The following is a 14,278-nucleotide window of genomic DNA, read 5'->3' as shown; positions in this document are numbered from 1 at the left end:
GGCTCATCGATATGGGGGCAAGAGTCTCTCCTAATAAAAAAAAAACCAAAAAAACTTTTCCATGGTTCATATTTTGACGAATTTCAGCTCATTAGTTTTACATACATGACAATGGGTCTCGGGAAGTTAGGGATGAGTTCAGGACCATTTTCTTATGTTTAAACCGGGGCTCCAGCGCAATTTTCCTGCCTCATTTGCAGGCCACCAATCAATATTTAGCCTAGGCAGAAGTGTTTGGTTCCTTTACCTTAACTACAGCAGAACCTCCATCCCATAATTCACACACATACACCTAACACCAGCTCCAACTCTCATCAAAGCTTGAAAAGACACTATAGCAGGGGTGGCCAACCTGAGCCTGAGAAGGAGCCAGAATTTACAAATGTACATTGCCAAAAGAGCCACAGTAATGTGTCAGCAGCTTCCCCATCAGCTCCCCCACCCCAGTCCCAGCACCTCCTGCCCACCGACAGCCCAGCTGATGAATGCCTCCCCACACCTCCTGATCAGCTGTTTGGTGGCATGCAGGAGGTTTGGAGGAGCGAGGGCACGGCAGGCTCAGGGGAAGGGGCAGGAAGGGGTGGAGTGGGGGTAGGGCCTGTGGCAGAGCCAGGGGTTGAGCAGTGAGCACCCCCTGGCACACTGGAATGTTGGCACCTGTAGCTCCAGCCCCAGAGTTGGTGCCTATACAAGGAGCCGCATATTAACTTCTGAAGAGCTGCATGTGGCTCCAGAGCCACAGGTTAGTCACCCCTGCGCTATAGCAAGGTCCCCCATGAGAGAGTCATTGTAACTTATGAGCTATACCTGCAGAATACTTACTAGTGAGTTAGTCTTAAAAATTACACTATACTTTTCTGGTGTTTTGTAATATATCCTGCTCACTTACTCAGTTGAGTAATTAGCAAGATCTCCTAGCTAGCAGCGTGAATTACAGTACACAGTTCACCTTGATTTGCTCACAAGAAGTGACTGCCTTAAAAAAAAAACCCAAAACCCTTATGGAAGTAGCCACAACTACTCATTCAGAACATTTCCCTCCCGCTCCCCATTACAAAAGCAGTAACACAGAACATGAGTGAAATTGATGTGACCCACATGTCGGACGCTAGAAGAAAGATGTTGCACTGCCAAAGTGTGAGACTATCATGTCATCCCCCTGGCCCTGCTGTGCTGAACATTGCTCACTCAGCCTCACCTTTATGATCTTTTAAGCTCCTGGTTTCGAGGGCTCCTGTGGAGCCAGTTTCAGATTCCACGTCCTCCACCGAAGGTCTCTCAGAGATGTCTGATCGTGTTGTCTCATCCAGCTCCTGACTAGCTCTCTGTCCTGAGAATGATGCTTCCAGCAGCTGAGATGGCTCAGTGGAGCTCTGGGGGTGGTCGCACATGTCTGCCATTATGGAATATCCATGCATGGTGGCCTCCATAGATGCAGCATAACCAAGAGAAAGTGCCATTTCATCTTGGGCAATTGGTACCTGGAGGGGATGCAAAGGTCAAAACAGACAGATGTTGAGAGTTAAAGTTCACAAATTACCTTCGTCTCCATTGGGCCATCTCCTCCCCTCCTTAAAAATAAAGAGGAGATGGCCCAAGCCATTCTTACTAATTCTCCCATCTAGGAGGAAAATTAGCTTCTCGGGCCTGGATGGAGAGGAGAAGCTACAGAGTTCTATTTCAAAACACTAAACTGCCCCATGAGAGGAACATCAGGTGGGACTCTGAGGCTCAGGACGGATGGGCTTTGCGCATGCTCTCAAGCGCTGTGAAACCCCATGTTTTGATGCTCAAGCCTTCAAGTTCTGTTTCCTCAGAGGAGCCAATGCCCTAGAGTCCTGCTAGGAGAACGTATGTTTGTATAGTTGCCATTATTTGGCGAGAGATATTTGAAGTGTGTGGATCTCATAACACAGCATAGTTCTCCTCCTCCTCCAGCCAGGGACATCTGATGAAATCCCATTCCCCCTCTCTAAATCCCCCATGAAGATTCAACTGGACACTGCATCATCTTCACTAACTTCCTATCCTACTGCTGTGACCTATTGAACACCCAAAGACAGGTGCATTTCAGTGATGGCAATGTGCTTTGAGATCCTTTGTGGAGTGATACTACATGATTGCAGGTCATTATTCAGCACAAACAGATTCCTTTGTATAGGAGATCCCCTGCAGGACCAAGCATCATGACACCCATACCCCTATTAACAACCCTCAGTACACAACTTCAGGGGAGAGGTCCCAGATCACCAGTTACCTTGGAAACTCCCGAGATGATAAGTGTGCTGCGTTTTGTCGGGGTCTTCTTGGCAGATTTGTTATTCGTTTCAGTCAACTGCCTGATTGCTGTCTCGGCCACAGGATCCAAGCCATTGGACATGTGACTGTCCCCTGAACACAAAAGAGGAAACAACCCCCGGACATGATGGCAGCACTCCTGAGCACAGATAAGTCACCTCCAGACTGAGATGCATTACCAGTGGTCCAAGTGAGTGAGTGAGAGTGAATGTGAGTGAGTGCGTGAAACAGGCCCAAGAAGAGAAGTTACCACAGCCTTTCCTGAATGACCTGCATGATGCTGGAGAAGGAAGTCTTGGAAGAGTAGATAGCTGAACTAAAAAACTTAAAAATTCAGAGTTCCAGCCACTCATGGGCATTGAAGTTCCCCTAGAACTTTTTATAAATTATTAGGAGTTTGGTTGCTTGTGTCCTGGCACAAACTACTGACTCTGACAATTGCACTTTGCCTCCTTAAATCCACCATGCAGTTTCAAATGGATATGAGATTCTGCTTCACCTCCTGTCCTAAACTGTCGTGAAGATTTGTTTTATACTATTAAACAGCTGGTGTGTTTTATCTCAGAGATAAGAAGCAATCCATGTGTATACAACCCGTGAAGCACTTTGGGATGAGATGCCATACAAGATTGATGAGACAGTGTCTGGAAGGAACTTAGGGAGTGTAGTAGAAATAGAGCCTGAGACATGAGGCCTGTATGAGGGGCTTGCTGTAAGGTCTAAAAAACAGTTACCTACCTATCGTAACTTTGGATCTGCGAGATGTGTTGCTCATGTTCATTCCCAGTAGGTGTGTGCGCGCCGTGTGCATGGTCACTGGAAGGTTTTTCTCCTAGCGGTGCCCGTCAGGTCAGCTGTGGAGCCCCCTGGAGTGGCACCATTATGGCAGTGAATATAAGTCCCTGATAACCTGCCACCTCTTCAGTTCTTTCTTGCCAACAAAGGGGAGGCAAGTGGATCTTGGAATGGACATGTTCTTAGAGAAAATTCTTAGGAACCGGCGACTGTCTCGCCGAGCCTTGGCCCTGGGTAATGGAGGACTGCGGAAGCCTTCTCCTGTTACTCCTACCCCGCCTCTTGTTATAGTCTTTCCTCGGCTGAGAGGGGCAGAGGCTTGAAATGCTTCCTTTGTGGGGCCGGCCTATGAAACCCCAAGGACTTTAAAGTTCCTCTAGAGCAGGGGTGGGCAAACTACGTCCCCTGGGTTGGATCCGGCCCGCCAGCCATTTTAAGCCGGTTCTTGAGCTCCCTCTGGGGAGTGGGGTCTGGGGCTTGCCCCCCTCTGGTGCTGTGGCGCTCCAGCTGGGGAGCAGAGTCAGGGGCTGTTCCACGTGGCTCCCAGAAGCACCTGCATTGGCCCTGCTCCGCTGCTCCAGCTAGGAAGGAGGGTCAGGGGCCGCTCCACGCGGCTTCCAGAAGCAGCGGCATGGCCCCGCTCCAGCTCCTACGCGTAGGGGCAGCTAGGGGGCTCCGCTCTGCACGCTGCCGCCGTTCACACAGCTCCCATTGGCCGGGAACTGTGGCCAACTGGAGCTGCAGGGGTGGCGCCTGAAGACAGTGCAGTGCATAGCGGTTTTGCATAGGAGTCGGAGTGGGGACACCGCAGCTGCTTCTGGGAGCTGCTCGAGGTAAGCATGGCCTGGAGCCTGCACCCCCCATAGCCTCTCCCCGTGCCCCAAACCCCTACCCCAAATCCTGCCCTCCAAACTCCTTGATCCTAGCCCGGAGCACCCTCCTGCACCCCAAACCCCTCATCCTTAGCCCCACCCCAGAGAGACTGCACCCCCAGCCGGAGCCCTCATCCCTCCTCTCCCCTCCCCCACCCACACCGTACTCCTCCACCCGGAGCCCCTTCCCACACCCTGAACTCCTCATTGCTGGCCCCACCCCAGAGCCCTCACCCACCCCCCACCGCACCCAAACCCCAATTTGTGAGCGTTCATGGCCCGCAATACAATTTCTATTTCCAGATGTGGCCCTCGGGCCAAAATGTTTGCCCACCCCTGCTCTAGAGTCCTTGTGTCTATGGAGCTTAGAGTCTGTCTGCTCAGTGAAGAGACCCACACCATCAAAGGGCAGGTCCTGTATAGTCTGTAGGACCTCCAGGGGGAGGCCCGAGACTTGTAGCCACGAGCTGCACCACATGACAATGGCTATGGACATTGTACGGGTGGCCGAGTCTGCTGAATTTAATGCAGCCTGCAAGGAAGTCCTTGCCTTCCTCCAGGACCTCCCCAAAGTCAGATTGGGCGTCAGATGAAAGTAGCTCCTTAAACTTGGACAGGGAGTTCCAAGCCAGCTCCTCCTGCCCCTGCCCGTGGAGGCCTGGGGCCCCAGGCTGCTCTGCTCCCCTGGCTCCCAGGCATGGGGGTGAGGGGAAACCGCCCCCCCAAGGAGTTAAAACTATAGCAGCTAAGAACCGCCTGCTCATTAGTTGTTTGAAGCTAGAGCCCCCCGGTGGAATAGACCTTATGGCCAAAGAGATCCAGCTTCTTTGCCTCTTTAGGCTTTGGAGTGGGGCCCTGGCGACCCTGCCTTTCCCTGGCATTGGCCACATCCACGACCAGTGTGCCCAGCTGAGGGTGGGTAAAAAGGTACTTGTACCCTTTAGAGGGTACAAAGTACTTCCTCTTCACCCCTTTAGCTGTGGGAGGAATGGAAACAGGAGTGTGCAAGAGGGTCTTGGTAGTATTGTGGATAGTCTTGATCAATGGCAAGGCCACCCTGGAAGGACCTTCTGGCATCAGAATGTCCGCCATAAGGTCCATTTCTTCTGACGCCTCCTCCGCTTGCAGGTCAAGATTTTGGGTTACTCTTCTGAGCAGCTCCTGATGGGCTCTATTGGCCAAAGCCGGTAAGGAGGCAGAAGAGCCCGTTACTGCCTTGTCCGGGAAGGAGGATGAAGAAGCCCTCATCGGCATGGGATCCTCCTAACCTTCCAACTCTCAGAGGTACTCCTGTGCAGATATTTAATGCGCAGTGGCAGATGCGATTCCGGACGCAAACTTGGTGCCAAATTTGGTGCTGGGCCGGGCGCTGGTCTCGGAACCCCTTGCAGGCTCCCTCACCATGGCGGCAGATGGAGGTCCGTCTGTCCGAGGCAATCGAAAGGGACCTGGAGCTTGGCCCCTGGGCTTGATGATACACCCATGAGGTCCAGAATGGCCACTGAGTGGGTGCCTGCCACTGTGGTGGCCAGGGCATCATTGGAAGTTGCCGCATCTCGTTATGCCTGGAGCAACAAGACCGGTGCCAGCTGCATCTGGAAACATATGACTCCGGCTCAGAGTCTGATCTCAGGCTCCATGGCGGTGCCATGTGGGACAGTGCCAGTGATCGATGCTGAGGCAAGAATGCCTGGCTCTGCTGGCGCCAGGGAGTGCTGGGTTGCCACCTCTACGAGGTCCCTGGCGGCCTCAAGTGCCTCAGGAGTGGACGGCATGTCCAACTCCCTGATTTGGCTCTCCCGTCCCAGAGAGTCCAACGGAAACAGACTCCATGGTTCCGCCTGGGTGGCCGGAGTCAATGGTACCGACTGCCCCGAGCAGGAGCAGAGTGTCCCAACGTGGGATGCACTCTGCAGGCATCCTCGCGCTCCCTTGCTCAGATTGTCGGCAAGGGCCCCCTTTCAGCTCTTCTCTGCTTCTTATGCGGCACTGGCAAGTGAGATCGGTGCTGAGAATTTGCCAAACTTGTCTTCGGTGCCGGAGAGCGTCAGTACCACGGGTATCTGGACCGGTCCTCTTCACAACGAAGCACTGGGCTTGGATCCCAAAGCGGTCTGAGCCAGCTGGGGATGGAGAGCCGACTGCCTAAGTAGAAGCTTAAGTCTGAAGTCCCTCTCCTTCTCAGTCCCTGGGGAGAAGCTCCTGAAGATCCTCCACTTGTAAGCCTGGTGGGCTTCCCCCAAGCACTTTAAGAAGGAGTTGTGAAGCTCTCTCCTGGGCATAGGCTTCTGGCAAGACCCGCAGGATCTGAAGCCTCGAGACCGAGGCATACCTCGGTCCCTGGAGGAGAGTAGGAAAATAGGGGGTGGAGGGTAACCCCCAACAGAAACTTATCTATGAACTAATTATATAGGATACAAGAACAACTGTTTGCTAGGAGAACAGCTTGCCCAAGGCAAGAGAACAAAGCAGCTCCAACAATGACACTGGCAGTAAGAAGGAATTTAAGAGGCGGCAGGGACCTTATTCACCTCCATAGGAGTGCCGCTCCATAGAGCTCCAGAGTTGTTTTGACGGCTCCCGCTAGGGGAAAAACCTTCAGACTATGTGTGCGCGCCACGTCCACACACTACTTGTAACTGACATGAGCAATCACTTGAAGAAAACCAAGTTTGCAAGAGTCAAGCTATGAGCAGAAGTCAGGCGCTGTTACAAAACATGCCTATTTGCAAGTTCACAGAACCTGGCAGAAATAGGACTGGTATTTCAAAAAACCACAAGCACTTCTTGGCACTAAGTATTCATGTAAACATATTCTAGAAGGTTAGTGCCAGAACACCCTAATACCAAGATATGGTGGAAACACATTCCATGAAGATGGTACAGGGACACACTGGCCCTCTTAAAGGTAAGGTCAGGACGACAGCCGTGATGGACAGAGAGGGTTTGATCTACCAACATGTACAAAGAAAAGGGTGGTAACTAACCACGTCAGAAGGGTAATAGGTAACTTGTTTGTATCAGTGTATAAAGAGGGGGTCTTTGTCTGGCTGAGGAGAGGGAATGGCAAGTCCCAGTCCTGCCATTCACTGAGCTAGTCCATTGTAACGGGCATACATGCATTAGTGGTCCTGTAGAGTCTTTGGGATACTAGGACTGTGCTTCGACAACAATAAACCTGGCTGAACGTCTTTGCTACAGAACAGAGTCTGTGTCTTTTTGGGCAGTTCGATCGAGGTCTGCTGTGTCAGCTATTTGCACAGAGCTGGGACAGTATACACTGAGAGCACGCACACACAAAGCTAACAATTGAGAACAAGGAGTAGAGGGTTGGGTTTTTAACTAACCCATTCTTCCCCTTAGAGTGACTCAGGAAATTTGCTTCAATGATCATGAAGAATTCTAGGTTTGGAATGTAAAACCATATGGAACATTCTAATCCAAGAGGCTCCTCCTGCAGTGGGGCCATGAGGATGAGCTGCATTTGGCCACTGCTGATGAGTCTCACCAACTCAATCCCCAGCTTTTCACTGTGAAGGAGGAGAGAGCGCCTTTGCTCCAGATTAGGATCTCAGTTTCCTGTGCACTTACAGCTGTTGCTGGGTGAGGCACTGCTGGGACAGCTGCTCTCTGAAAGCCTTGTTGTCGTCTTCTCTGTCACTTCCACTTTGGATGGGGACCTCGAGGGTGAATCTAGACTCAAAAAGGAAAGAGGCACAAAATTAAGAAGAGCCAGGCCTCAGCTGAGGTCACCTGCCTTTTGAGGAGGATGAAATTACCTCACCATTTCCCCATACAGACACAGGGAGGTGAACTCTTTGGGGGACTCCACTGGACCCCTTACATCCAGAAGGACTTGTTTACAAAACACACACTGAGAGGAGTGATCGCCATCAGAGATGGGGCAAATGTATTGTGTAGCAGCCCAGACACTAGACCTAGCATACCCAGATGGCTCAGCGGTTTGAGCATTAGCCTGCTAAACCCATGGTTATGAGTTTAATCCTTGAGGGGGCCATTTAAGGATCTGGGGCAAAAATTGGGGGATTGGTCCTGCTTTGAGCAGCATGTTGGACTAGATGACCGCCCACAGTCCCTTCCAACCCTGATATTCTATGATTCCCCACCCCATCCCAGGAAATATATATATATTAAAACAGTGACACCAGGGGAGCAAACTGCAAATCTCCTCTTCATCTGAAAAATGTGCCACAGCAGGGTGGAAGGGGATTTGGGTCTATCAAATAATATGTAATGCTCTGTGCTGACAAATTAACATCCCAAAACACATGCGTTCAGTATTATCCCCATTTTATTGATAAGGAAATTGAAAGAGAGAGGGGGAAGTGATTTGACCAAAGTCATATCAAAAGCCAAAAACAGTCCACGGATTAAAACCCACATCTCCAGACTGTCTCTATTAAGCGTGGTTGAAGAGGCTTATCATTTTACATTTATCTCCCCACGGTTAGCAAAGTGCCAACAGCATCCTCCAAGGGTACAGCGAGATTCCCCAAGTGTCCCTAGCCTCCGTTTGACAGAAGCTGGGAATAGGCGACTGGGGATGGATCACTTGATGATTACCCGTTCTGTTCATTTCCTGTGGAGCACCTGGCATTGGCTGCTGTCAGAAGACAGGATACTGGGCGAGATGGACCTTTGGTCTGACCCAGTATGGCCGTTCCTACGTTCTTAAGTAGCTCGTAGGAAGTGAAATAGCAATGGTACCACCACCATCTCCACTCGCAGTGCCGACAGTAACCCTTCTTCCCCGCTGCAAAAGGAGCACATTGAAGGGATTGCTGGATCTGACTGCTACAAAATTTAGCTATGTACCACAGAGCTAGGCCTGACAAGGTAAGAGTTAACTTCATATTGCTAAAGCAGCCACCAGCAAAGTCTTAGACACCTGCCCCTGTATGAAGTCCTAATCAGTCCTTACCCAGCTTACAGTCCACCTTGGGCCTTGACTGGACGGTGGTGACAGTGGTCACAATGGTGCCATCAGGCATGATGGTACGGTCCATCTCGATTTTTTTGGTGGGCGTGATGCTGGTGCGCAGTGATGTGGCATACTGGGGATTCGGGGACAAAGGAGACTCATGGTAGAGCAGCTTAAAAGAGAACAGGATGCAAATAAGTCACAGAGAGTCTACGTCTGGTGACGCCCCAGGCGAGGTAAAGGCCTGACTTCCACTCAGAGCTCACGTGGTAAGAGGATTAAGCGTGTGAGCTGGCACAGAGCAGCAATCTATGACCCCAGAGCTTTAGGTTGCTCTTGGGTTACTAACTGAGAGGCACGGCCCACTATCCCTTTCCCACCCACACCGCCCTCCAGAAGTGGCATATTTTCCTTCATCCCCAGTCACACAAGCAGCTTACAGGCCTCATCTTTTATCTGCTAAGCCTACAGTGTCAAAATCTGAGTGTGAGAGCCTGGATCCCATTGCCGTGCACTGAAGGCCCTAACATACATCACTATCAGTGAAGTGATAGCTGCATAAGCAGTTTCATCAGGCCAGGAAGACGTATGCCCCTTGTTATATCACACTGTCCTCGAACCAGGAAGGCCAACCATCCGCCATCCATTACCACTCCTTCAGTCAGCTGTAGGGAAGCTAGAGAGTAAGGGGGAAGACAATACCATTCTTCACTCTAGAAGCTTCGTTTGCTGGCACTGTATCATTCCCAGATCCTGAATTCCAGTTCCCTGTGGAGTGGCCCGTCATCTAGATGACACTTCCCTGGCAGAACACTTCACAGCTCTTCATAGGTCATATGTTTACCTCCAGTGTAAGGGTAGCCGCAGGTGCGAGCAGCTGCCCAGCTCCTGGAGTCAGGGAATAGACCATCCTCCCAGATGGTTGTTTGCTGCAGGAGTCAAGTGAAACAGCAGTATGTCCCAGAAGCACATCTGTGAGAGGAAGAACAAACTCAGCCCAGACACCCCCCAAAAGCCCCTTTTTGCCTTTGGGGACTTAACTCCATGACCCCACGAGGCAGCCTCAGAGTTGCAGGAGGGTTCAGTGGGACTTTATGCTCGTACTTCACCACAAACCAATTGAGAGAGTCTCCTCGTCCTGTGAAAATAAGGTGGAGTTTTGCAAGTTCCTTCAAACTCAGGTCCTGCAACTAGTGCAACTGAACTGAAATCCAACTGCTCTCTGTAATGCTCATCTGGCATCGAGTAGCATACTCCCCTCCTCCTTTCAGCCAGATCATGCAATGGCTTGGTGGTTTCTAGGCATCAGAAGGGTGAAAAGGAAAGCCTCTGGCCCAAAATCTAAGTTTGAAGATGTCAAACCTGAGAACTATAGTAAGTGTTTTTCATTAAATCAGAAGTCCAGTCTGGGTGGGTATGTGAACATTCTCTGGGGAATTTGCAGCCCAAACACTGTGGCTTGCACTGAGACACTCAGTTTTCAATGTGTGGGTCTTGTGAACTGGCCAGCCTTTTTCCGAGGAGAAGATTTTCACTTGTAAAGATCTCAGGGGCTGTTGTAACACCAGGAATGACTCTCTTGAATCCTGTGATTTTGAGCCTTACTGGGTACTGTTTATGGCTGATCATACTCACTCTCCCCACCACTGCTCTTCTCCAGTACTCTCAGCTTCAACTCTTTACTTCGTGGCCCCAGCTCCCTGTCAAGACAGAAACAGGAGGATTGGTGCCGGCACATGTCAAAAGACTTCCACCCAAGAACTCCTTTCCTCTGACTGACCCTATTCCTCACCCACCTGCACCTTTTCACAAGAATTTACCGCACCCTTTTTTTGGTGGGGGGTGATAGAAGAAGGCTCCTGCTCCAAATGTGAGGTGCACTTGCACAGCTGCAAAGAACATAAGGGGAGGTGGAGCAGCAGTGCTACAAATCAGAAGTGAAATTATTATCTGGATTGGGGTGCACTAGAAAAACTACATGGGTACTCAGGATGGGAACAGCAGGGATATGAACACTAACTTCTGCCAATACAAAGGAATTTACATCTAGGATAGTTGGCATCGGAAATATACCCATCCCTAATGTACCCCAGAGACCTGGCACACTGGCTGCAACCCTCCCTTAGCTGAAAAAGCAAACACCTGCTCCTTACAGCATGAGCTCCTCATTCCACTCCACTGCTGCTGCAGTGCTGGAAATGCTTGCTCTCGCTGGCTTTGTCCACTTCTGCTGCAGAGGACTGTCTAGCTCGGCTACACAGCATAGCTTCCCACCTCCTGGGATAGAGAACACGGCTCAGGGGAAATGGAAATGAGGATGAGAGGATCAGAGTTCTACAGAGTGAATTATTAGGATATTGCTCAGCATGCTGGCATCCCTCCAGCCCACACCCTGAAGACCATCAGAGCAAAGTGTCTTTTCATCCTCTGAAGTCAAACACACTTACACCCCCTCCCCCGAAGGTTGACTGGTTTCTCCCTTCTTACCTCCTTCCTCCTCACAGCTCAAGTTGAGCACCTGCATATGCCGGAGAAGCAACTTGGACACCGTCGGGGCCACTATATTAGATGGGGACTCTCGGGACAGTTTTTCACAGGACATCTGAGGAATAAAATAGGAGGTAGACAGATCAACGATGCCTAACTGAAACACCCCCACTAATCCCTTTCTCCAACCAACAGATTGGAGTAAAAGGACCACAGTAGGCCAGATGGGAACATTAAAAGAGAAGACATAGCTCAGTGAGAAGGAGGCTGAATAACCTCAATCAACCAAATGCAGTACTGACTGTTATGATATGCATCCCTGATTGTCCTATGGCAACTCATGGTATTCAGCATGAATACAGCAGAGAAGCCATTCATGAACTTGAGCTGGTCCCAGAGCAGCCCACAGCCTATTAATCTGTGGAGGAGCCTGAGCAGGGAAGTGACTATGAGAGCAGCATTGCTTAAGACAACAGAGCAAACAGAGGAACTGACTATAGGGAACAAGTCTGCACTGCCTATGGAGGATAGGTGAAATAAGTCAGACATTCTATTAGCTGGTTAATTACCGTTTCTGGGTGGTCTCCTCTGCACTCACCTGCACATCCAGTCCCCACTCTTCAGCCCAGATTCCATTTCCTCTGTTCCTTTAACACTCTAATACAGGTGTGGGCAAACTTTTTGACCCAAGGGACACATCTGCATATGGAAATCGTATGGCGGGCCATGAATGCTCACAAAATGGGGGTTGGGGTGTGGGAGGGGGTGAGGGCTCTGGCTGGGGGTGCAGGCTTTGGGGTGGGAAGCTCATAGAAGGAAGGTAATATAGATGGGGGGGTGTTCAGCTGTTGTGACCTGTACTGGATGTGCTATGTTTGTCTGTCTTTCTTCCACAGGACAGAAGCGACTTTGTCTGTACAAAGTGCAAGCTGGTCTCCATATTGGAAGAGAAGGTTCAAGGTCTGGAGCAACAGGTATTGACTCTGCGTTGCATAAGAGAAACTGAAGATTTCCTGGACAGACATCAGGATATCCTTCTACGGGCACAAGGTTCTGAAGATTCAGAGCAGACTGCACATCGGGGACAGGAGGACGGTGAAGAAATTTGGCATCATGTGATCTCCAGAAGAAAAAGGGGAACGTCCATCTACCAGCAGCGCAGATACAGATAAGTAACCGTTTTCATGTTCTCTCCACAGGTACTAATGCGGAGAGTGGACCAAATGATACGTCTGAGGGAAGGGAGCAGAAGGAGACTCCGCCGATTGGAAGGCATGACATGCACTGTCCTAGGGTTGTGGGTTCCACGACCACCGCTCCCAAGAGAAGGAGGCGGGTGGTAGGGGTCGGGGACTCTCTCCTCAGGGGGACTGAGTCATCTATCTGCCGCCCCAACCGGGAAAACCGAGAAGTCTGCTGCTTGCCAGGAGCTAAGATTCGCGATGTGACGGAGAGACTGCCGAGACTCATCAAGCCCTTGGATTGCTACCCCTTCCTGCTTCTCCAATGATACTGCCAAGAATGACCTTGAGCGGATCACTGCAGACTACGTGGCTCTGGGAAGAATGATAAAGGAGTTTGAGGCGCAAGTGGTGTTCTCGTCCATCCTCCCCGTGGAAGGAAAAGGCCTGGGTAGAGACTGTCGAATCGTGGAAATCAACGAATGGCTACGCAGGTGTTGTCAGAGAGAAGGCTTTGGATTCTTTGACCATGGGATGGTGTTCCAAGAAGGAGGAGTGCTAGGCAGAGACGGGCTCCACCTAACAAAGAGAGGGAAGAGCATCTTCGCAAGCAGGCTGGCTAACCTAGTGAGGAGGGCTTTAAACTAGGTTCACCGGGGAAGGAGACCAAAGCCCTGAGGTAAGTGGGGAAGTGGGATACCGGGAGGAAGCACGAGCAGGAGCACGTGAGAGGGGAGGGCTCCTGCCTCATACTGAGAAAGAGGGGCGATTAGCGGGTTATCTCAAGTGCCTATACACAAATGCACGAAGCCTGGGAAACAAGCAGGGAGAACTGGAAGTCCTGGCAAAGTCAAGGAATTATGATGTGATTGGAATAACAGAGACTTGGTGGGATAACTCACCTGACTGGAGTACTGTCATGGATGGATATAAGCTGTTCAGGAAGGACAGAAAAGGTGGGGGAGTTGCACTGTATGTAAGAGAGCAGTATGAAACTGCAGAAAAACCTGAGAGTCTCTGGATTAAGTTTAGAAGTGTGAGCAACAAGGGTGATGTCGTGGTGGGAGTTTACTATAGACCACTGGACCAGGTGGATGAGGTGGACGAGGCTTTCTTCCAGCAACTCGCACAAGTTACTAGATCGCATGCCCTGGTTCTCATGGGAGACTTCAATCATCCTGATGTCTGCTGGGAGAGCAATACAGCGGTGCACAGACAATCCAGGAAATTTTTGGAAAATGTAGGGGACAATTTCCTGGTGCAAGTGCTGGGGGAACCAACTAGGGGCAGAGCTCTTCTTGATCTGCTGCTCACAAACCAGAAAGAATTAGTAGGGGAAGCAAAAGTGGATGGGAACCTGGGAGGCAGTGACCATGAGATGGTCGAGTTCAGGATCCTGACACAAGGAAGAAAGGAAAGCAGCAGAATACGGACCCTGGACTTCAGAAAAGCAGACTTTGACTCCCTCAGGGAACAAGATGGGCAAGATCCCCTGGGAGAATAACATGAGGGGGAAAGGAGTCCAGGAGAGCTGGCTGTATTTTAAAGAACCCTTATCGAGGTTACAGGGACAAACCATCCCGATGTGTAGAAAGAATAGTAAATATGGCAGGCGACCAGCTTAGCTTAACAGTGAAATCCTTGCTGATCTTAAATACAAAAAAGAAGCTTACAAGGAGTGGAAGATTGGACAAATGACCAGG

General features: G+C 50.6%; 1 protein-coding gene across 7 annotated transcripts in view; it reads right to left on the bottom strand.

Annotated features, from left to right (window-relative positions):
• C2CD2L (C2CD2 like) overlaps positions 1-14,278 on the bottom strand; it is a 47,327-nt gene that overhangs the window by 7,008 nt on the left and 26,041 nt on the right. For 5 of the 7 annotated variants that reach the window (XM_075122270.1, XM_048827698.2, XM_048827696.2 and 2 more), the window contains 8 exons: positions 11,395-11,509; positions 11,061-11,184; positions 10,543-10,607; positions 9,752-9,879; positions 8,908-9,079; positions 7,557-7,658; positions 2,258-2,391; positions 1,199-1,481 (listed from right to left, as the gene is read on the bottom strand). In XM_075122270.1, the coding sequence (XP_074978371.1) occupies positions 1,199-1,481; positions 2,258-2,391; positions 7,557-7,658; positions 8,908-9,079; positions 9,752-9,879; positions 10,543-10,607; positions 11,061-11,184; positions 11,395-11,509 (1,123 nt within the window). The remainder of the gene's footprint in view (positions 1-1,198; positions 1,482-2,257; positions 2,392-7,556; positions 7,659-8,907; positions 9,080-9,751; positions 9,880-10,542; positions 10,608-11,060; positions 11,185-11,394; positions 11,510-14,278) is intronic. The other 2 variants (XM_048827694.2, XM_048827697.2) reach the window with 2 other exon arrangements.

Source organism: Caretta caretta, chromosome 22 (assembly GCF_965140235.1).
Source record: "Caretta caretta isolate rCarCar2 chromosome 22, rCarCar1.hap1, whole genome shotgun sequence".
Taxonomy (NCBI): domain Eukaryota; kingdom Metazoa; phylum Chordata; order Testudines; family Cheloniidae; genus Caretta; species Caretta caretta.
Note: the sequence above shows the minus strand (reverse complement) of the source record. Positions and strands in the feature narration are given on the sequence as shown.